The sequence below is a fragment of the Arachis hypogaea genome, chromosome 14, assembly GCF_003086295.3.
Source record: "Arachis hypogaea cultivar Tifrunner chromosome 14, arahy.Tifrunner.gnm2.J5K5, whole genome shotgun sequence".
Taxonomy (NCBI): domain Eukaryota; kingdom Viridiplantae; phylum Streptophyta; class Magnoliopsida; order Fabales; family Fabaceae; genus Arachis; species Arachis hypogaea.
Window position 1 is genome coordinate 124,142,355 of NC_092049.1, and position 22,123 is coordinate 124,164,477.

The window sequence follows — 22,123 nt, forward strand, 5'->3', positions numbered from 1 at the left end:
TGTGTGCTCCTCATGTCATCCCAAAATTCATCCTTGAAAAATATTGGCACCCCCATGTGTCAGTCGACAAACATATCTGCTAATGAATAAAGAAAACAAAAATGCAATAGTGCATGTTAACTCTTAAGTGCAACATCCATGTCTACTAGAAAGTAACATCCATAACCATGTTAGACACACGCTGCTATATAGCCACATAGAATTGTGGAGGTTATACTCTTGAATAAAATTCTACCAATCTCTCTCAAATGAATCTTTAGATCTGGATTCCCACAAATCCTCTTCATGCACGTGCTGAGCTCATCGAAACGATGAAAACCTAACAACTCATGTGATATCTTCTTTAAAATATGGCATATGCACCATCTATAGCATGTGTTTGGCAAGGTGACCTCTAATGAAGAACGCATCTAAAGGCACTGGTTTGTTATGACACAAGCGGGAGACTTTCCCATGCACTTTATCAAAGTCTGAAAAAGCCATTGAAATGTACTAGTCTCTTCATTCCGCAATAATCCACATTCAAGAAGCGTAGACAAAAACATGTAAGTGTTAAATCCAATGTCTTACTTGAAAAACCTAATTAAATCGAAAAAAAAACTTGGTACCTATTAGTCTTGTAAATAGTGTCAAACGTTACGACATCACTAAAATATTTCCATGCAGCTCTATACCGAGCATCGACCCAAAGCACATTTCTAAGTTTGTGGTTTTCGTTTACATCTATCTCAAAGAAAAAGTTTGGGTTTAGCTCCTTCATTCGTGAGAAGTATTTAAGCAACTCCTTTGAATCCGTCTCATCCCCAACGATGTGTAAGTTACGACTGATGTAATTTTTAACATCCTTCTCTGTAAAAGTAAGGTTGGCAAGGTGACTCGCGGCATTGGCTAGTGCCAGGTATTTCTTGCTCGGTCTACGTCCAGCTTAGTTGTTTTGTTGTATCAGGTCCTTCACATGCATACTTAGCTGTCGGTTTACTGGGAACATGCTTAGATAGCTTTGGATGAAGCGGATGTGTGTGGGATAATTCTAAACGAGAGATCCTCTATTGCTCAATCATCTTGTCTAATGCTACAAAACATGAACTTTGCAGTTTGTAGAGGATAATGTTTTTCTTCTCTTAGATGCTTTTACATGGGATGTGCAGTAGCCATATTTGTTATAATGCAAAGCTTGATTAACAAACACTTTTTGACCATTTTTTGTCTATCAGCTAGTTGTTCCTTTTTTAACAACAAAACCAATCCTTGCTGCATATCGGTATAATATATGCGCACATCTTCTAATGTGCCGAAGCACATCCCCTCCTCAAGCTCTATCTCCTCGATACCAATGATTTGATTTGTGACCTGAAAAAAAAAACTAAACAATCACAATCGAAACTCAACCTGATAGTTACTTATACAGTAAGGGTAATTTTAATGTCGAATATAATAACTAAAATACCTTACTGTAATTCTAGATACTAGTTTCATGTAATTATGGATGTTATGTATCTTTAACTTTGGATGTAATGTGTAAGAAATTATGGATGACATAAGCATGAACTTACGAATGTTATGCATATAAATAAATGTTATAATTCTATGGAAACTTAAAAACTTTGCCCATGCCACTTGTATCGTTCAATAACATATTCTTGAAAATAAAAAATTGCGAAAAAATTTATAGTACATTTGTTTTTACAATATAATTGTAACTACATATAAACACATAAAAAGATAAATCATTTTAATACCAATATACAATAACTCATCATAGTTAGTGTAATTTTTCATACTTTTAGAAATTAGTTGACTATAAACAATCTCATAGGGTGAATCTATTTGTTGTTCAAATCCTTCAACTCCTTTCGACATATACATTGTGTTAAGGTCGAATTCAAATATTATACTACCAGAAAAAAGAACTACAATTGGTCGTAAATTTCTTTGACCTATCGCACCCGAAATTAGACTCATAAAGCTTCAATTACGGAGACCAAGTAGGATGTCTACATTTGTCCGACAAATGTAACACCCTCCAATCCAAAATTCATTTCTCTGCCTCTCCAAGAAGTGATGCATCAAGCTTCTTGATTGTGCTTCCAATTGCTTTAGCCGCAATAGTAACTCCGTCTTCTCCAAGTAAATCTCTTATTCTCAATGATACCCTTTCAAATCCAACACAATTACCCAAATATGAATTGAGAACTTGAAAATCCAACTTTATTATGCCACCAGTGATGAACTCAAAATTGTGATTTTTTTTTATTGAGCTCGGCACCCTTTGCAATTACTTTAACTCCCTCCAATGTTATTGCGGTGAATCAGTGAATTAGTGGTTAAAAAAATAAATTAAAATTAATGTCAATTAAAGCATATTATTATTATTAGTCTTTTTTTCAATAGTATATATGAAAATCAAATTATAAAAAATAGGGTTAAGTACGATTTTGGTCTCTAATGTAGAGGCTGAAAATTTATTTCGTTCTCGGCCTTTTTTTCGCTATAAAATGGTTCCAAAGGTTTAACTTATTTTTAAAATCGTCCTTCGGATGAAAATACCCTTCCCCCTTCTTCTCCAAAATTCACCGGAAGCAGAACCACCACCACCACCACCACCCTTACTCCCATCAAATCCCAATAATCAGATTCAAGATTATTCAAATACAGAAATTAACAACATCAAATTCAACATCAAATTCAACAACAAAATTAACACACAACAACAATGAAATCAGAAAAATAACAAATCAAAATCAGAATAAAAAACAAAATCAGAAGTTGAAGCAAAACAGAAACAAAGTAGAAGCAAAAACAGATGCAGAAGCAGAAGAAGAAGCAGATGCAGATATAGAAGAAGAAGCAGATCTAGATCCAGATGTAGAAGCAAAAGCAGAAGCCGAAGCTGAAGCTGAAGCAGAAATGGCGAAACGGGGAGCGGAGCAGTGGCAGATCACAGGCAGCAGGGCGGCGTTGTGGCGGTGCGGCTTCCCTCCCCCCTTCTTCCCTCACCTCTCCCCTGTTTCTCATGCCCCCCTTTCTTTCTCCCCCCGATTCTCTTTCTGCGAAACGGCGAGCGGAGCAATGGCAGATCACAGGCGGCAGGATGGTGGTGCGACGGTGCGGCTCCCCCCCGGTTTCTCACACCCCCGGATTCTCTTTCTTCCCTCTCATGGCGTTTCTATCTTTTTATTTTATTTTATTTTATAATTTTTTTAATGAGGAGTAATTTGGTAATAAAAAAATAAAATTAGTAAAAAGGACGACTTTAAAATAAATTAAAACCTTTAGAATCATTTTATAGCGAAAAAAAGGCCGCAAACGAAATAAATTTTTATCCTTTATGTTAGGGACCAAAATTGTACTTAACCTTAAAAAATATCATTAGTATGTTATATAGTTGCATCCTAATAATTAATAATATTATTATGATTAATATATGAGGGTTGTATAATTTGTGATATGTTGTGTGATAAGTAAATTTGATAAAATTCAATAAAATAGATTATATAAATGAAGTCAAATATAGAAATTTTTGACTTATAATGGCTGAATTATTTGGATTCTCAAATACTTTCTGAAAGGAAGATGGTGGCAGCACAAGACCAAGGTGAAGTGTGGGATTGGTCAATCATAGCCATGGTTCCGTATGTGCTAGCCTACTTGGTTGCACTTTTTTTTTTTTTTATATTGATTGATGATGGTGTTTTTTTTTAATTATAGATTATTAGGGTGTTATTCTTAAATGTGGCATTAATTAATTTGAGATGTTAAGATTTTTTTTATTCTTTTTACTATAAATTTTTTATCTTTCAAAATTATAAATTCTAAATAATTTATAAGTGTATATTTCTTAGTCTTTGAACTAAGGCTATTTTTTTTAGGTGTGGAAGTAAAAGTAGTGATACATTCAAACATTATAATTTTTAGTGTTTTTTAAAATTGTGAAAGATATACAAATCGAAAAGTTTGATTTCTGTACATCAAATCTTTAAATTTTTTTAACACAAATTGGACAATCTATTTCTGTACTGTGTATAAATCGGACGGTCTGATTTATTTACCTCTACAAATCGGACAATTTGATTTCTGTACATCTAATAAATCGGACGGTCCGATTTCTACATCTCTAATTAAACGGTTCTACATTTAAAAATAACAACCAAACAACCCACATTTTAAAAAAAGCACTATTGTACATAGTTATAAAAACCGGACCGGATCGGTCGGTTCGACCGGAAAACCAATGAACCGGACCCTATACCGGTCCGGTACAGTGTTTGAACCGCACAAGGAATTGAATCGGTCAAATTCGGTGTGAACCGGTGCAAACCGGTGAGGTGGTCTGACCGAACCGCTTGAAAAAAAATATTTCCAAAATGCTTGAGGTAGGATTCAAACCCCTATCCTCAAGGAAACCAGAAAGTTTCACAACCACCAAACCACTGTGTTTTCTATTAAAATTTATGCAAATTATAATACATATAGATATCTTTTATCAAATAGTTTATTTTTATTTAATTTATTTTAATTTTAATTATAAACTCACTCATTCTTAAATTAATTATATTTTTATTTAACAATAATGATAAACTCACTTATTTTTTTATAATTATATAATATCTATTAATATTATTTTTTAATAAATACTTGTAGTATATAATAGTATAAAAGATATAAACTAATTAATAAATTATTAAAATTTAAAAATAATAGTTATTTTAATATAAAAACAAAATAAAAATATTTATGATAGAGTAAAAATAATAAAATATTTATTGTTCATGTTCCATATTATTTTAAAATAACTTGATATTTTAAAATATTAGTAAAAATATGTATTTTAAATTTTAATTTTAAACTTTTGACTATTTTTTATTTTTTATTTACATAGGACCGAGTCAACCGGTTCAACCAGTAACTCAGCGGTTGAACCAATAATCCAGTGACCCAGTGACCTGACCGGTTCGATTACCGGTTCGGTTCTGACAACTATGCTATTGTAACTCCAATATAAAAAGTAAAAAAATTCTTGAACTAACTTTTAAAATTGAGTTAGATTTATTTAATTTTAATATCTTTTCGTTTAAATTTAATATTCCCCCCTTTTTTTTTTGACAATTTAATATTCCCTTACCAGAAAAGAAAGAAATGATGTTTTTACTAGTATTGGAAAAAGCATGAACTAATGTGTGCAGAATCAATTCTCTCAAAAAGTTAGAAATGATTTTTCCAAACAAAAGGTGTATACAGCCAAACATTTGCATATTTCGACAACCACCACGCATGCGTTTTTCCTTCCAAAGACAATTCTTTTTGAGTTTTCTTCCAGGCAGCATATTTTTGCCAAATGTGCATTATATTGTGTGCCCTTTGAAAATTGTTAACTATTTTCAGGATCTAATTTTCATACACGATTTAAAAAAAAGCCACTTTAGACAAACTTAATTATATATTGTTGTATTAATAAAAGTAATTATTTTTTAAATTTATAATAAAAAATATCATTTAAATATATGAATCTAATTAAAAATTATTATATCAAAATTAAACTCTTATTTTAATTCACAAAACTCAAAAATAGGAAATAGAACATATATGATTTTTTTTTGGTGATTTAGAACATATATAATTGTAAGTCAATGAATATATTGATGTACATTTAGTTCGATATTTTCTATTGGTAAAAGAATATTTTTAATTATATCGTGTTAGTATATTTGAATAGCTCTTTTTGGCAGAAGTAGAATCACCGAAAAAAAAAAAGAAATATAATTATGAAGTCATAATTATATTTTTATCATATTTACAAAAATTTAAAATTTATTTAAACCTATTGAAAAAATCAAAATATTTCCAGCCAAAAATATCATCAAAAAGTTCTGTTTATGAATTCATAGCTAATGTAATAAGAATAGACCATCACATTAAATTTACAATAATACCATATTATCAATAAATATTATTAATTTTTTATCAGCATTTAATTAACAATAATTTATATTCATATTTATAAATATTTTATACAAAAAATATATAATTTATACTTATATTTACTAATTTTGTGTATATATAAATTAATACAGTTTACATTCACGTTTTTTAAAATTTATACATATAAATTAATAAAATTTATTAGTTAAAAATAATTTAATATTTATACGAGCCAAATAATAACTAAAAATATTAAAAATTATTGGTCCAAATAGTTTCTCTTATATTTATACTAATGTACATCAAACGTATAATTTTTAGGATAAATTACACTCATGTTTTTAAAATTCGATGAAATTGTATACTAATAACCAATAAAAACATAGGAAAATAAGTAATTTTCCGTAGCGGACAATTATTTAGCTTGATTTAATACGTTATTGTATTTTCTATTCTAAGAGGTTGCAGGTTCGAGTCTTAATATCTTTGGTTAAAAAAAAAAAAAATTATAACACACAGAAATTAAATTTTTAGCAAGGAAGAAGAAAATAAAAAGTACATATATAATAAGAAAATGGATTCCCACAAGAGGGAAGAGAGAGAAAGAGAGGGTCCCATAACTTGTAACAGAAAATCATAGCTTGTTTCGTTTCAGTTGCACTCTTGCACGGTTAGCTTCGTCCATTCCTAAATCATAATAATATCATCACTCCAATTTGAAGGTTACATCTTCGCACGTTCAATTCAACCCTTTCTGATCCCTCTTCTCACATTTAACGGTAAGTTTCCAATTCTTTTGATCATTGTGTTTGTAGTGATTTGCACGTTCATTTCGTTGAATATATGTTTTCTTTATTAAATTATTATTTCTATTTTTGATTTTTATATTTTTCGTTGATTTAATTTTATTCTTTTATGTTGAAGAAGGATTTGGTGTTATTTGGAATCTGGGAAAATGGGTTTGATTTCTGGGATGTTTCTTGGGATGGTATTTGGCATAGCATTGATGGCAGGGTGGCATCGCATGATGAGATACCGAAGCGCCAAAAGGACTGCAAAGGTGTCATGATTTCGTTATTTTAATCTTTTCTTCTTTCTTTTTGGATTTAATAATCTTTAGAAACCAATAATGTTCTTGTGCTGTTTATATTAAAAATTGTTGTTGATCAGTGTTTTAGAGATGGTGTTGAAGCTAGGAAAGTTGATGAATTTGAGATATGTTCAGCTAGTGAGTTTTGAATATGTAAAACACAGAAAAGACTTGGAGATCATTCATAATAAAGGATGTTATATATAATAATGTAGACTATATGTTATGACTTTTGAATTATTGCTTCTGGAAAAATGGAAAATTATATGCAGAAATAATATATGTTATCATTTTTACAGCTCATAGGAAATTGGTTAATATAAAGTTCTTCTTCTTGTTATTAAGCAATCGGAATGGTAATGAAGTGTAAGGAGATACTTCACTAATTGATAGATATGGATTCGATTAACCAACCTGGATTGTTCGAGTGGTCAGCTTGCTCGTCACTTAAATAAGTGTTGGGTGTACGAATATCACTTGTATATTAGGTAACTCATTGGCGAAGGGCATATTCTTGTATAGAGCTCCAATTCACGACGAATTGGTCATTAACCTGCCTAGTTGGGAGCTATTGTGAGAACCAAAAAAACAAAGATATGGATTTGATTTCCTCTGATAAATTAAAGGCAGAAAGCTGACAGATTTCAAGCTTAGCAGTTCATTTATCTGATTGTCATAAGACTCTTATTGTAATTTTACAGCTTTTTTAAGAACTTCAACTTTGCTCGGGGTAGTGGAGTATGTCTTGATTTAACTGCAGAATGAAAAAGGGGAGGCTTGGGGACTGAGAATGGTGTGTTTTAATCTGTTGATATCACTTATCTTGATATCATTTATGTTACTGCAGGCAGTTGATGTTAAACTCCTTGGATCCCTAAACAGAGATGATGTGAAGAGACTTTGTGGTGATAACTTTCCTGAATGGATATCTTTTCCTGTATATGAGCAGGTTGGATTCTCATCACTTGTTGAAACTGTGATTACTACATTTATGTTTCTTGTTGCATATGCATTGCTGTGTATGATGCTTCCCTTCATTGACTCTTACAGGTGAAATGGCTAAACAAGCAGTTGTCTAAACTTTGGCCATTTGTGGCAGATGTGAGTATGCTTGCATGCACTTTATTTGTTTTCATCATGATCTGCAATAGTTTCTGTACTTTATTTGTTCATTTTACAGAATACATTTTAATTTTTTAGTTTATAATCAAATATTAAGGTTAATTTATGATATAACATTATATAGCTTCTCACTTGTTTGTTGAGTTTAAATGAGAAAAAGAGCATATTGAATGAATCTTGTCTAGATAGACCAAGACATGGCTTTGGTTTGTCAGTAATCTTGATTTAACTCTTAAAATCTTTTGATATTACGATTCTGAATGAAGCAATTGATTGTACCAAATTTCTACTAGGTCAGACAATTTTATGATTTAGATTTTATTACGATTTCATAATTTATTCGTTCAATTTATATAAATCTTGATTTTCTCTCCCTTGCTGATAGTTGTGCTTGATTTGAATTATATTTTCGTTTAGGCAGCATCAATGGTCATAAGAGAATCTGTTGAACCAATATTGGAACAGTATAGACCGCCGGGTATTAGTTCATTGAAGTTCAGTAAATTGTCCCTTGGAAGTGTCGCTCCAAAGATTGAAGGTATCTACTAACAAAATTTTGAAACCTTTTGAAGCAGGTTATGTAAGATTTTTTTTTTTTTTTATGTCTCTTTATGTTATTTAATGAGATTTCATTTCTTTATTATCCGTTATCCAACCAATTTGATCTGCCATCACTTGGCAACATCCATTAAAATCTAAAACCATGCAAAAATTAGGAGATTCAATTTATATGCGATCCTTGTGTTATCTACCTTTGTTAATTTCCCTATTGGGTCAATTTTGTATATCAAGAATTAATGCATGAATAGTTTCTTGACCCATGCAGGTATTCGTGTTCAGCGTCTCAAGAAAGGCCAAATAACAATGGACATTGATTTCCGTTGGGGTGGTGATCCCAATATTGTTTTGGCTGTTGATGCAACAATTGCATCCATCCCAATTCAGGTTAAACTTAGCAGTATTTTATATTGAATTTCTTGTTGATTTATGAAATGCTCAAAATACTGAGTTTTATTTCTTCAGTTGAAGGATCTCCAAGTTTTCACCGTTATCCGTGTCATATTCCAACTTTGTGAAGACATGCCATGCATTTCTGCTGTTGTTGTTGCTCTACTTGCTGAGGTAAAAAGCCGAACAAATCTTGATAATTGATCACCTAGTGGGAAAAAAACCTAGATGTTTGTGGTTTAGTAGTTTGACTAATTTATCATAGTGCGATCAACGTAATCAAACTTGAAAATTCAGTTAAATTTCAGAAGTTACTTGGATTGTAAAACTTAAGTCATAGGGGTCTGATGCCTTTTTCTTTTTCAAGTTACTGACTCAATATATAACACAGATCCGATGAATTCTATATAACCACTTCTAAGACATAGCTAAGATTCGAATCGACGCACTCTTCAGCAAGGCATACATAGATACCACTAGTCCACTATACCAGTAGAATAAGCCTAGCAGTGCACTACAGCTGCGTTTGGTTTGTGTATCTCGAGCTTAGACACTAAAACAGAGACAAAATAGGATAGAAGTTTTAATTTGTTTGGTAACTAAACACATCCACACACTCCTCACACACTTACCACACGTGACCAATCCTCTGTTGACAATCTCCTGGTTCCAATGTTTCTTGGACCAATTGTTCCACTGCTGCCTCCCAGTCCACTGGTTTCCGAATTTGAGCCAGAATTTGGGCTTGTGATGGATCGGGTCCCTTGGGTGTTGGTTCCTCCTCCGGGTCGGGTTCACCCTCCTTGGAATATCCCTGCCTGGCGCCAGGCGTCGTTGCGGTGCTCTATGGCCACCGCGCGATCCATCAGTTCTAGGAGGCTCTCAAAGTCAGAAACAGCCATCTCGGCCCGAATCTCCTTCTTCAGCCCACTCAAGAAGATACACATTAGCGTCTCATGCCCAAGATTCTTCTGCGTCCACACCTCTAGTTCGAACTCGCGCCGATACTCCGCCACCGTGTTTGTGTGTTTCAATTCCAGAAGCGGTCCCATTGGATTCGCTGCCGCGCCGGGATGAAACCTCTTCAGTAGGTCTTGCTTGAACCTATCCCAGGACAAGAGTGGAGTCTGCTCCTCCCACCACTCTAACCATGTGAGGGCCTCGCCACCGAAACCCAGGGTTGCGTAGTTCAGTTTTTCTTCGGATGCGATCTGTTTCAATCGGAAGTAGCTTTCGATTCTCACCAACCATCCACGTACGTCTTCTCCATCAAAATGCGGAAGCTCCACTCTGCGGTTCACCTCTACCCGTGCCGCCGGCGTCTCCGCCGCTCCAGCGTTAGAGTGGTGCCTCTCTCTGCCACTTAGCTCCTCCAGCATCTTCATGATCAACTCCATGTTTCTAGTCTGTTCTTCCATCTGTCGCTCCAATCTATCCATTCTCGCTTCCATGGTGGCAATAACAGAAACAGAAAAAGGAAATAACAATGAATCGAGTCTAATTCCTCACACTCAATTCACACCTATAATATTCTCTCTCCAAATCATGTGAGATCACACCTCTGCACCCCTAGGCTCACGCCCCTCACCCTCTGTGCCAGGTGGACAGTTAGTTTGTTACGTGAATATTCCTATTGTTGCTTTTTTTCCCTTTTTACCCTCATCTCTAATATTTCTGCTATAGTGAAAGAGCAGTGGGGAAATTAGAATTAGAAGCTTCTATGATCTTAGGGTCAGGGTGTGTTACAGTCTTACAGATGCTACTATTGATTTTAGCCTTGCAATTTCTGACTTTTCCATTAATGTTTATTCAGCCGAAGCCTAGAATTGATTACATTCTGAAGGCTGTTGGTGGAAGTTTGACAGCACTGCCTGGAGTTTCAGATATGATTGATGTTAGTTCTATCCATTTCATGAAAGTTTCCCTTTTTCCCTTTTGAGTTATATATAATACATTAACCTTTTTACTGAACATTTCACAGGATACTGTGAACTCAATTGTTACTGATATGCTACAATGGCCTCATAGGATTGTTGTTCCACTTGGCGGTGTACCTGTTGATACAAGGTAATATGAACATCATAGAACTTTTTATTTTGTTTGTTGTATTTCTTTCTGGATTCAAGAACTATGGTGTTCTTTTTGGGAAATGTGAATCCTCAAGTATGTTATTATCACACTATTGGAGCATCTTTGTTGTTTGCAGTGAACTGGAGCTTAAACCCTGTGGAAGGGTTACAGTAACGGTGGTTCAAGCAAATGATTTAAAGAACATGGAAATGATTGGGAAATCTGATCCTTATGTAGCTCTGCATATTCGACCAATATTTAAGGTTAAAACCAAGGTTGTTGATAACAACCTGAATCCTGTTTGGGATGAGAAATTTGACCTGATTGCAGAAGACCTGGAGACTCAGTCCATTATTTTTGAGGTTTTACGCCATTATACTTTGCCTTCATTTGTGTTAGATGCTTTCTTTCTTGGTCTATTCAAGTGCTTTGATTTGACTAGCAGTCTACTTTTCAAACTCACCATTCATAATATTATCACTTAATTGTGATGAATAGGATTTAGTTTATGCAATGTTTTTTGTTAAAGAGCAGACAATTTTTCCCACAAGTATTGTACAACTATGAATAACCATCAAATATTGAGGACCTAATTGTATATTTTTTGAAATTAGTCAGTGTGTAAAGTAAGCAAATTAGTGGTTAAAATCTCCCTTGGATCATTAAGTAGGGTCCACCAAAAAAAAAAGGATCTTAATTCGAGTGTGGTTAAACTTGCTTTCTTACTCTGTCACTTTACACATTATCTAACATTAGAGTATCAAAATCCTCAACTATAATTGTGGTGTGTGGACAACCATAATTTGAATTGTGATTATTTCACAATAAATTATGCAAACTTTGTTCAACATTTAGTTTGTAATAATTATTTATTTTAAGAATTAGTTAAGTGCTCCCCCAAGATAAAAAATATTGAACAAATGCAAGCTGATCTAAATATCTATTGACGGTATTACTTCAAGATTATATGAATGCTATATTTCTCCTACTTATAAAATTTGTTGCTCCAACATTGACACTAGTGTTATTTCTACACTCTGGTACATATGAGAATATTTTCTTGCTGAAATAGGCACATAACAGCTTTCTTATCCAATGAAGTCTTAAAATAACAGAGCATTCATTTGTATTTACCCAGCTAGACATTTTAATAATTCAATCTTCCATCTTTCTCCCTCTTTGCAAATAGGTTTTCGATGAAGACATTGGGCAAGATAAGCGATTAGGAGTAGCCAAATTTCCACTTAGTGAATTGGAGGAAGAAACTGAAAAGGAGCAGGAGTTGAGGTTGCTAGCGTCACTTGATACAAAGGTTAAAGACAAGAAGGATCGAGGAACCTTGACAGTAAAGGTATAAATTAACCGTATCTTGTTTCTTTTTTGGCATTGTAATCATTGCAAAATCACAAGTGCTATTTGGAAAACTATTAAAAGTTTCTTAAACTGAACAAATTTTAGTTGGTAACTGGTACAAATAATTTGTAATTTCTTGAAAGTAGGAAGAAAAATAAATTTGAGAGAGAGAATGAGTAGGAATCAAACTTTAATTCTTCTCAAAAACAATTTGTTGGACTACTTTTGTTGGTCTAATTGTACACAATTTTGGGGTTGGTCCCTTTCTTTTTGTTACATGTTGTTATTTGATCATGTTCACTTCACCTAATGGAATAAAGCTTTGTTGCTGTTATTATTTGGTCATGCTATCTTTGACATATTATAGCTCCTTTCTCTATTTTGTTCTCTTTACGTGTGGTTAAGTTACAATGACATTGAAATTTTCAGGTCTTTTATCATCATTTTAACAAGGAAGAGCAATTGGCTGCATTAGAAGAAGAGAAAAAGGCAATAGAAGAAATGCAGAAACGTAGAGATGAGGGAGTTGTAGGGACTACAAAGCAGACACTAGATAGAGCAGCATCAGTAGCTGGAACCGGTGTTGGAATGGTTGGTAGTGGTGTCGCCACTGGCGTTGGAGTTGTCGGCAGTGGCGTCAGTGCTGGAGCAGGGCTTGTCGGCATTGGAGGTGGCAGTGGATCCGGACAAGGCAGCGGTGCTAGTCCCGGCAGCAGCGGCTCTGGCATTGCTGGTGGTTTCATTGGCAATGTTGGTAGTGGACTAAGCAAGGCAGGAAAGTTTGTAGGCAGAACATTTGCAGGGCCAAGTGGAAGAAAAAGTGGTTCAACTACGCCTATCAGCAATTATGAGGAGAGTGGGGGTGGTGCAAAGCCTAGGCCTGTGTGATTCTTGCATGGACACTTCATGAGTAATGAAATTCATCTTGGAACTCTAGTAGAGCTTTGACAATAGTTCATATATACATATAAAATCTGAATGGAAATACATATATATATATATATATATATATATAGTTTGGTAACAGATAGCAAAAATGTTCATTTAGTCTTAGTTGTATGATCTTCTCTGTATTTTTTGTTTAGCATGAATGTGTAATAAAATTTAACAATTTGTAAAAAAAAAATTCCACTTATTTACTGAAATCAAAGTTATTCCAAACGAATCAATGATACAAATTTTTTGTTGTAGAATTTGACATTTTGTTGTCTAATAGAATATTATGGTTATTCAACGTTGTATTGTTGCATATGATCTTTTTAATAACATTACTAATAATTTTGGAAAGAAAAATAATGGATAGCATTATCTTTTTAACTATTTTTTGAAAAAAAATTAATCTTTTATATAAATTTTAATTTTTATTTTAGAGGATAAAGCATGATCTTTTACTCTTGAATAGTTTCTCTCTCATATCTTCTCTTAGTCTTACCTATAAAATAAATGGTGAAAGTTCACACTTTATCCTCTAGAGTAAAATTTAAAATTTAGAGTATCCAAATATGGCTATGTGGATCAAACTTTGCACAATTTTTTATAATAAATTTCTTCATTAGTAACTTTAGCTAAACTCTTTGGAAAATTATGTTTCACACTCCAGACAATAACTGAGAACACGTCTGAAAGCAATTTATTAGAGACTCGTCTTTATATAATAAAGGCACGTTTTACATGAAAAGTTATAGTGGATATAAAGGTTCTTCCCACTAATTGTAATAATGAAGCTCCTTTTCATATAAAGCCAAGACACTGCTCAATGGTCAATAGTCAACACTTATTAATTGCAATTTGCAATAATGAAACTCCCTTTTCATATCAATAGTCAATAATAATTGGAAGTTTGGAACACTATGCACAGCAATTCATCTCAAGTCTCTGAACACTGAAGTGATTTCTCATTATCGTCACAGTCACCGCACTTCGCTGTTGAGTCCTGACGCCGCCGCTTCTGCTTCCGGTGTCTTGCTTGATCTCTAATCTGAGTAAGATTTCTCTCTGTTTTTTCAGCTCAGAAGAAAGTTCTTTTTTCTTCTTTCGTCTTATTTTTACTTTATTCTTAATGATTTCTATATGTGGTTGCAACTTGCAAGAGGTTTTACTCTTTTACTGATTCTGTCCTTTCGTTTTGAATTTCAAAATGTGACGTTCTGTTTGTCCTGCAAAGAAACAAAGAAAGGATTTCAAAGGAAAAAAAGAGTACCTAGGGTATACTATGTAGTGTTTGAAAAAGTATAGTAACTAAAAAGCAGTGAACATTGGTCAATTTTGTTTTCTTTATTGTAAAGTTATTTTTATTAACTTTTATTTTTGGAGAATTTAAGATATAGAATTTAAGATTTGGGGTTTAGAGTTCAAAATTTAGGATTTAGAATTTAGAATAAAAAAATTGGTTAATGTTCATAATGTTTATGGTATATGTTGAGTTACCAAGAAAATTTAAGTTTAATGTTTGTTTGGATTAACTTATTTAAAAAATGTAAAAGTTGTTTTCCATTTGAATGTAATTTTTTTTAATTTAAATTTGAATGAATTAAAAGATTTTATTTTACTTTTGAATATCTTTTCTATTTTATAAAGTGATCCTTTCTAGAATGAAAATTCTAACTTTTTTAACAGTGATTTTTTTTCTACTTTTACTACAAATATTTTCCATATATATATATATAGAGTTATGCTACGTGTACACCAAAATTAGCTACCAAAGTCAACCACCAGTATAAAATACATGCTAGAATACAAATATACATTGAAAATAAATTAAACCACACATGTATTTATACACAAATACATTAGTGGCTGATTTTAGTGTACAAATAATATTTTTGATATATATATATATATATCAGAAAATCTAAAGAGATATTTTTAACAAAATAATTGCATCCACACAAATTCTAAGTAAATGTTTTATCAGACGGACTAACTAGATTAATAGATTTACAGTACAACTTTAAATACCAACTTGATTAGTTTTAAAACTTAGGGACCAGTTGATTATCAAGTGAAAACAAAACCATTTGTTGTACTTGTTTACATATTAAAAGTGATGGAAATATAAAAGTTTAAAACTTACATAAATATTAGTTATTACATTATAGTTTTATTCATATTTATTTTTTTCCAATTTTTATATGTACCAAAATATACAATAAAGATTTTGAAATAAATAAAAATTATAAAAAAACACACAAATTTTAAAGAACAAAATATTTGTTATGTTTACAAAATTTGATACAAATTATCTTCACAATAGGTGATTCTAATTCAATAGTTGGATTGATAAAATTAACTTTTAGACGGCTTAACTTTGCCGAAGATGATATATGTGTGGTGTTATTTGATCCTAACTCAAGAATATATTGTGAAATGTTTATTTGCTTTTTGATTGGGTTAAAAATAATGTATGATTCAGTACTTAATCAGCCTGAAGCACTATGGGAGACTCCTAACAGACAATATATATGCTTATATGCTTCAAAGTCAAGTAAGGTTACTGTTTTTCTGAGATCTGAATATCATATCATGGGATGAAAAGGAAGTGAGGAAACACAGGATTGCCTTTGCACCGACGGTCGAGGTTGAATATCATGATACTACAACTTCTGTGGTTTTTGGAGTCTGCTCAGTCAATTAAAATATCTCAGTGTTCTAGTATTACAATTCTCAAGGCACTGCATTTCTACCGGGCACCATGATATCTTCATAGAAAGGCTTAACAATGATTGCAGGTACTTTTAGTAGTTGTGCCTGCGTGGTTTGTTATGTCAGCTCCAAAAGGATAAGTTGCTTTATTGGCATTGCATAATTAATAAATTGTGTGATCAACTAACTTTAGTATGTTCTTTTTAACTACCTTTTGAACATTTCTGTTGGTTTGGTGCTTATTATTTTTCTATTCCTTGTCAAGTTATTCTGTTCATGCTTATATTCTACTTAATTTTCTTTGTTTTTGCCCCTTCAAACTTAGGGAAAGGTTATAATCAAAATTAAGAGGAAGTATGGAGTTTGTAGCTCTTGCTGTTGATAAAACTTTGGGTTTTGTGGCCCAACCAGTTTTTCGGCAGCTGGGTTACATTTTCTTTTACAACTCTAATGTCAAGAATCTAGTTCAAGGAGTTGAGGAACTTGAAGCTGAAAGGATAGCAGTGCAACATCAAGTTGATGAAGCTTTAAGGAAGGGGGATGAAATTGAACAGAGAGTTGAAAATTGGTTAAAACAAGCAAGTGATATCATCTCTAAAACAGAGGAGTTTCAACAAGATGGAGGACATAAAGGGACGCGCTCTTGGTTGTTTCCAAATAGCATGCGGTTAAGGTATCGACTGGGCAAACAGGCAAAGAAGATGAAAATCGATGTTGATGGACTACTACCAAAAGCTGATTTCAATGGAGCTTCTTATAGGCTGGGACCAAGGTCCATGGATGCTGCTTTATCCAATATTGGTTATGAAAGTTTCAAATCAAGGGATGAAACCATGAAAAGTGTAAAGGCAGCACTTGAAGATCCAACTGTCAGAATGATTGGAATCTATGGACCGGGAGGTGTTGGTAAGACTACTTTAGTCAAAGAAGTTGCTAAGCAGGCTATGGATGAAAATTTGTTCTATCCGGTGATTCTCACAAGTGTAACAAGGAATCCAGACCCCAAGAAAATTCAGGGAGAAATTGCTGATATGTTGGGGTTGAGACTGGAAGAAGAGAGCGAGATTGGGAGAGCAGACCGTATACGGCAGAGGTTGAAGAGAGAGAAGAAGAACACCCTTGTAATACTAGATGATCTTTGGGAAGGAGTCGACTTGAATAAGTTAGGAATTCCATTTGATGATGATGGTTTCAGCCAGATGACTATCAAAGACATACCAGACTTTGACAATAGCATGATGAAGAACGAAAAGGCTACTGGTGAATACAAAGGGTGCAAAATTTTGCTAACTTCCAGAAGCAAAGAAGTATTGTCTACTCAAATGCATGTGAAGAAAACTACAATTTTCTCTGTGGGTATTTTGGACAAAATGGAAGCCGAGAAGTTGTTTAAGAAGGTAGCTGGAGTACAAGGAAAAAATCCCAAGTCTGAACGTTTAACTACTGAAATTGTAAGGAAGTGCGGAGGGTTACCCATGGCAATTGTTGCTGTTGCAAGAGCGCTGACAAGCATGGGCTACTTGGACTGGAACAATAAAATGGACCAACTGAAAAGGCAAGAATTTATGAGACTGCAGAATCCTATGGAATTTTCCGTGAAGTTAAGTTATGATCATTTGGGAAGTGAGAACCTTAAGTCTGTTTTCTTGCTTTGTGCTCAAATGGGTGATCGTGCATTAATTATGGACTTGATGAAGTACTGCATTAGCTTGGGTATATTTCAGGGGGTCCATACAATTAGAGAAGCTCGAAATAGAACAGATACATTACTCCAGAAGCTAAAAGACTCAAGTTTGTTGTTGGATACTGATTCCAATGATCATTTCAATATGCATGATATGATCCGCGATGTTGCCCTGTCAATAGCATCCAAGGAGCAAAATGTATTTTTTCTGAGAAATGGAAAAATAGATGAATGGCCTGACATGGATGAACTTCAAAGGTATACGGCTATTTCCATACACAATAGTGAAATCATTGATGAGCTTCCAGAAGATATAAATTGTCCTCTGCTTAAAGTCTTTCATATTGATAGTGATGATCCGTCATTGAGAATACCGGACAAGATTTTTGAGGGAATGAAAAATCTCAGAATATTGATTTTGACTGGCGTTCATCTACCACACTTACCAAATTCAATTAAATGCCTGAAGAATCTTAAAATGCTTTGTTTGGAGAGGTGCCAACTAGGTGAGAACTTATCCATCATTGGAGAGTTGAAGAAACTACGAATTCTAAGCTTTTCGGGGTCAGAAATTCAGAACTTACCAAATGAGTTGGGCAATTTGGGTAAGTTACAATTCTTTGACATCAGTAATTGCACCAAACTCAAGGGCATTCCTCCTAATATCATATCAAGGCAGAGTAATTTGGAAGAGTTATATATGAGAAATAGCTTGTCTCAGTGGGAAACTGAAGGACAAACAAGCCAAACTCAAAGTGCTATCCTTGGTGAATTAAGGCATATGCATCAATTAACAACTCTTGACATATGCATCTCTAATGCTGAACTTTTGCCAACGAATCTATTTTTTGACAAGTTGATAAATTACAAGATTGTGATTGGAGACTCCAATATGCTTTCTCTTGGAGATTTCAAGATGCCCCATAAGTATGAAGTGTCAAGAACTTTGGCATTACAGTTGAAAGAACCTACTGATATTCACTCTCAAAAAGGGATTAAAATGTTGTTCAAAAGAGTTGAAAATCTGCTGTTGTCAGATATTTATGGTGTTCAGAATATTTTTGATGAGTTGAATTTGGATGGATTTCCAGAGTTGAAACATTTGTCCATTGTAAGAAACTCTGATATTGAGCACATCATCATCGAGTCAATAGACTTCTCACATCCACATAATGCATTTCCCAAGTTGGAGTCTTTGTGTCTCTACGAATTGAACAAGATGGAGAAATTATGCTCTGCTAAGCTTACAACTAACTGCTTTAGCAATTTGAAATCCATCAAAATTAGTTGTTGTGGACAACTGAAAAGTCTCTTTGCCTTCTGTATGGTTCAGTCTCTTACTAAACTTGAAGCAATTGACGTTGCTGAATGCTGTTCTTTGGAGGAGATAGTTGGTGGGGGAAGAGATGAAAATAATGACAACTCTGCGAAAGTTAATAGGCTGAAGTTACCTGCGCTGCGCTCTTTGACACTACGCTCATTGCCAAGGTTTACTGGTTTCTTGACCAATGATAACATCTATTCTGAACCACAGTTGGTAGAGGAGCAAGTGTCAGATGGTGGTCTCAATGAAATTACTGTGGTAGAGGAATCGGCTTCCCATTATCTCTTAAATGATCAGGTATGCTCACATCTTTTGGTTATACTTTTCATTTCAATTTCTTTTGCCTTTGACATAATCTTGATCGTGTCTATGTAGGGGAAAATAATATGCTTATCACAAGTTATTTGACTTAAGGATTTAGGTTTTGAAAAGTTTGTCCCAAGATCCTGTTTCATGTATTGCTTTTTAGACTGTAGTTAACTTAATGATTCCTAAAAATAATATCATATGGTTGAGAGAGAAATTGATTATTTGTAACTGTATACAGGTGGCAATTCCCAACTTAGAAAGTTTGGAATTATTGTCAATCAACATCCACAAGATATGGAGTGAGCAGTCTCCGTCCCTGCCTTTGACTCATTTCTGCTTTCAGAAATTGATAAAACTGAATGTGAAAGATTGTAATAGAATGGCATATTTATTTACATACTCCATGGCTACAAGCCTGCCAAACCTCAAAGCCCTTTCTGCAAGTGGATGCAAGAGGATGCAGGAAATATTTATCTATGACAATTCTAACAAGGATGAAACAAAGGTGTGAACCTAATGCTTTATGGCTGAAATTTATCCTTGATCTATGAAACAGAAGATAGTGATGTTTAGTTACTAACTCTCTGTTTTCTGTGCACTTTTGCTTCTATAACTAAATACCTTCCCCTTCTGGGGGTTTCAATTTTAGTACCTGATTGTTATTGTTTGACCACAGCAGATTAGCATCTTTCCTAAATTGGAGGAAATCCAATTTAGCGGCATGGAGAGATTGACAAAGATATGGCCCTCCAGAGTCACTTCAAAATCCTTCGGTAGTCTAACTACTGTGGTTATTGAAAAGTGTAAAAATCTTGTCACAGTTTTTCCTGGTCACACTGTGGGAAGATTTCAGAAGCTAATCAGCTTGAAGGTTTTTGATTGCGAGTCTGTGAAAGAGATATTTGACATTAAAAATAGCACTCCACAAGGACTTTCTGGGTATGAAACTTATCTCCAGTTCTTTTATATCAAAGAGCTTCCCAGTCTGAAGATTTTATGGAACAAAGATCCTGAAGGAATTCTTTCCATTAAAAATCTACAAATACTGGAGGTGTATGGATGCCGCAACTTAAAATATCTCTTTCCATTTTCTGTGGCCAAAGATCTTGATAAACTTCAATGCCTCACTGTATTAAATTGCAATGAAATGGAAGAAATTATTCCCATGGAAAAAAAATCTATTGCAAGTAGTACCCTTAAGCTTCCTCAATTATCCTTTTTGCAATTGCAACAACTACCAAAACTAAAGAATTTCTTTGGGGGCGGAGCTATTGGGTTACCAGAATTGAAACAGCTTGCAGTGTGCTATTGTGAAAATCTAGAAGCACAACCAATATTTGGAGATGAAAAGGTAATCTAGAAGCACACCCACTATTGAGTTATATTTAAATTTCGTTTTAAAAGAAAGTTACTGTTCAGGTAAATTGGAATGTATGTTATATTCTTCTTATATCCATGGCAATTGTTTGATTAACTTCACAAAAATTAATACAGTGAAAAATGTGACTTATTGTTCAATCCATTTTCTTTTTTTCTTTTTCAGGTAATCTCCAAGCTAGAGATGTTAACAATGACAATGACCCAGAAGGGATCAGAGTGGCTAAACCAGTGGATAAGCAAATGTCGAATGAACAGTTTAAAGGATCTTCGCTTGGCACTATTGCAGAATATTAAGATTCTGTACGAATTTCTCCACAAAATTCCTAACCTTGAAGACTTGACATTGTACAGTTGTCAGTTCAAGGAAGTGTTGCCTCATGGAAGCCTTGCAGCACCTAAAAAAATAGGGACTGTAGTACAGGTTAAGGGTTTGGTATTATGGGATTTGCCTGATCTTCAGAATATTGGCTTTGAAAGAGATCCAGTTTTTCAGATGATAGAGCGATTAAGGGTACATCGCTGTCCCCGTTTGATTGATATAGTGCCTGCATCAGTATCTTTCACATACTTAACACTTCTGGAAGTGAGTGAGTGTAACAGCTTAATAAACTTAATGGCATTCTCTACAGCAAAAAGCTTGTTTCAACTCACAACAATGAAGATTATTAAATGCAACAAGATGGAGGAAATTGTAAGAAAAGACGGAACTGAAGAAGAAACAGAAGATGTTGTGTTCAGCAAATTGATGACTCTGGAAATTGCATCTCTTGAAAAACTCAAAAGTTTTTGCTGCTCTAGAAATTGTTCCTTTAAGTTTCCGTCACTGGAAAAATTAATACTAAGAGAGTGTCCATCAATGAAAGTCTTCTCTGCGGGAGCTACAAGCACACCAAAACTACTGAAAGTACAGGTTGCAGAAGAGAAAGAAAAATGGCGCTGGGTTGGTGATTTAAATGGAACCATAGGAAATATTTTTACAGAGGCGGTAATTAATCTTTTTCATCACATTCTGAATTTTAAGACTTGATACCTAAATTTTAGAAATGTTACAAGGGCTTTAATGCTGTTGATGAACATGACATACATTGGTTGCTTATCATACATTTTCTATCAAATTGCAATGATTCTTTAGTTATAGAGTTAATTACATCAATCACTCCCTATGTCATATATAAGCATTCATGTATTTTTACCTAATAACTTAAGCTTTTATGAGAGGTGATTTCATGCGATGATATCAAAATTTCTATGACCAAAATGGTCGAGAGTTCAATCCTTGTTA

The 22,123-nt window shown here is 33.7% G+C and overlaps 2 protein-coding genes across 6 annotated transcripts in view; both read left to right on the plus strand.

The window, feature by feature from the left end:
• The first annotated feature begins 6,549 nt into the window (after positions 1–6,549).
• LOC112743960 (calcium-dependent lipid-binding protein) lies at positions 6,550–13,680 on the plus strand. Of its 2 annotated transcripts, none has more exons than XM_025793404.3 (12): positions 6,550–6,698; positions 6,847–6,979; positions 7,857–7,958; positions 8,060–8,110; positions 8,549–8,669; positions 8,958–9,076; positions 9,155–9,253; positions 10,893–10,973; positions 11,061–11,146; positions 11,286–11,511; positions 12,339–12,500; positions 12,932–13,680. In XM_025793404.3, exons 2-12 carry the CDS (start codon positions 6,875–6,877, stop codon positions 13,388–13,390), a joined length of 1,611 nt encoding a protein of 536 aa, XP_025649189.1. In that variant the 5' UTR covers positions 6,550–6,698; positions 6,847–6,874; the 3' UTR covers positions 13,391–13,680. The 2 variants fall into 2 exon arrangements, with proteins under 2 accessions (XP_025649189.1, XP_025649187.1); XM_025793402.3 differs by having other exon boundaries at positions 6,558–6,698; positions 6,844–6,979.
• Positions 13,681–14,222: 542 nt separating this feature from the next.
• LOC112743961 (uncharacterized) overlaps positions 14,223–22,123 on the plus strand; it is a 28,632-nt gene continuing 20,731 nt past the window's right edge. For 3 of the 4 annotated variants that reach the window (XR_003813729.2, XM_025793405.3, XM_029292264.2), the window contains exons 1-6: positions 14,223–14,484; positions 15,915–16,230; positions 16,470–19,449; positions 19,700–19,966; positions 20,138–20,812; positions 21,005–21,826. Coding sequence is in view for 3 of the 4 variants with exons in the window: in XM_025793405.3 (XP_025649190.1) it covers positions 16,501–19,449; positions 19,700–19,966; positions 20,138–20,812; positions 21,005–21,826 (4,713 nt within the window). In the remaining variant the exon portion in view is untranslated. The remainder of the gene's footprint in view (positions 14,485–15,914; positions 16,231–16,469; positions 19,450–19,699; positions 19,967–20,137; positions 20,813–21,004; positions 21,827–22,123) is intronic. The other variant, XM_029292265.2, reaches the window with a different exon arrangement.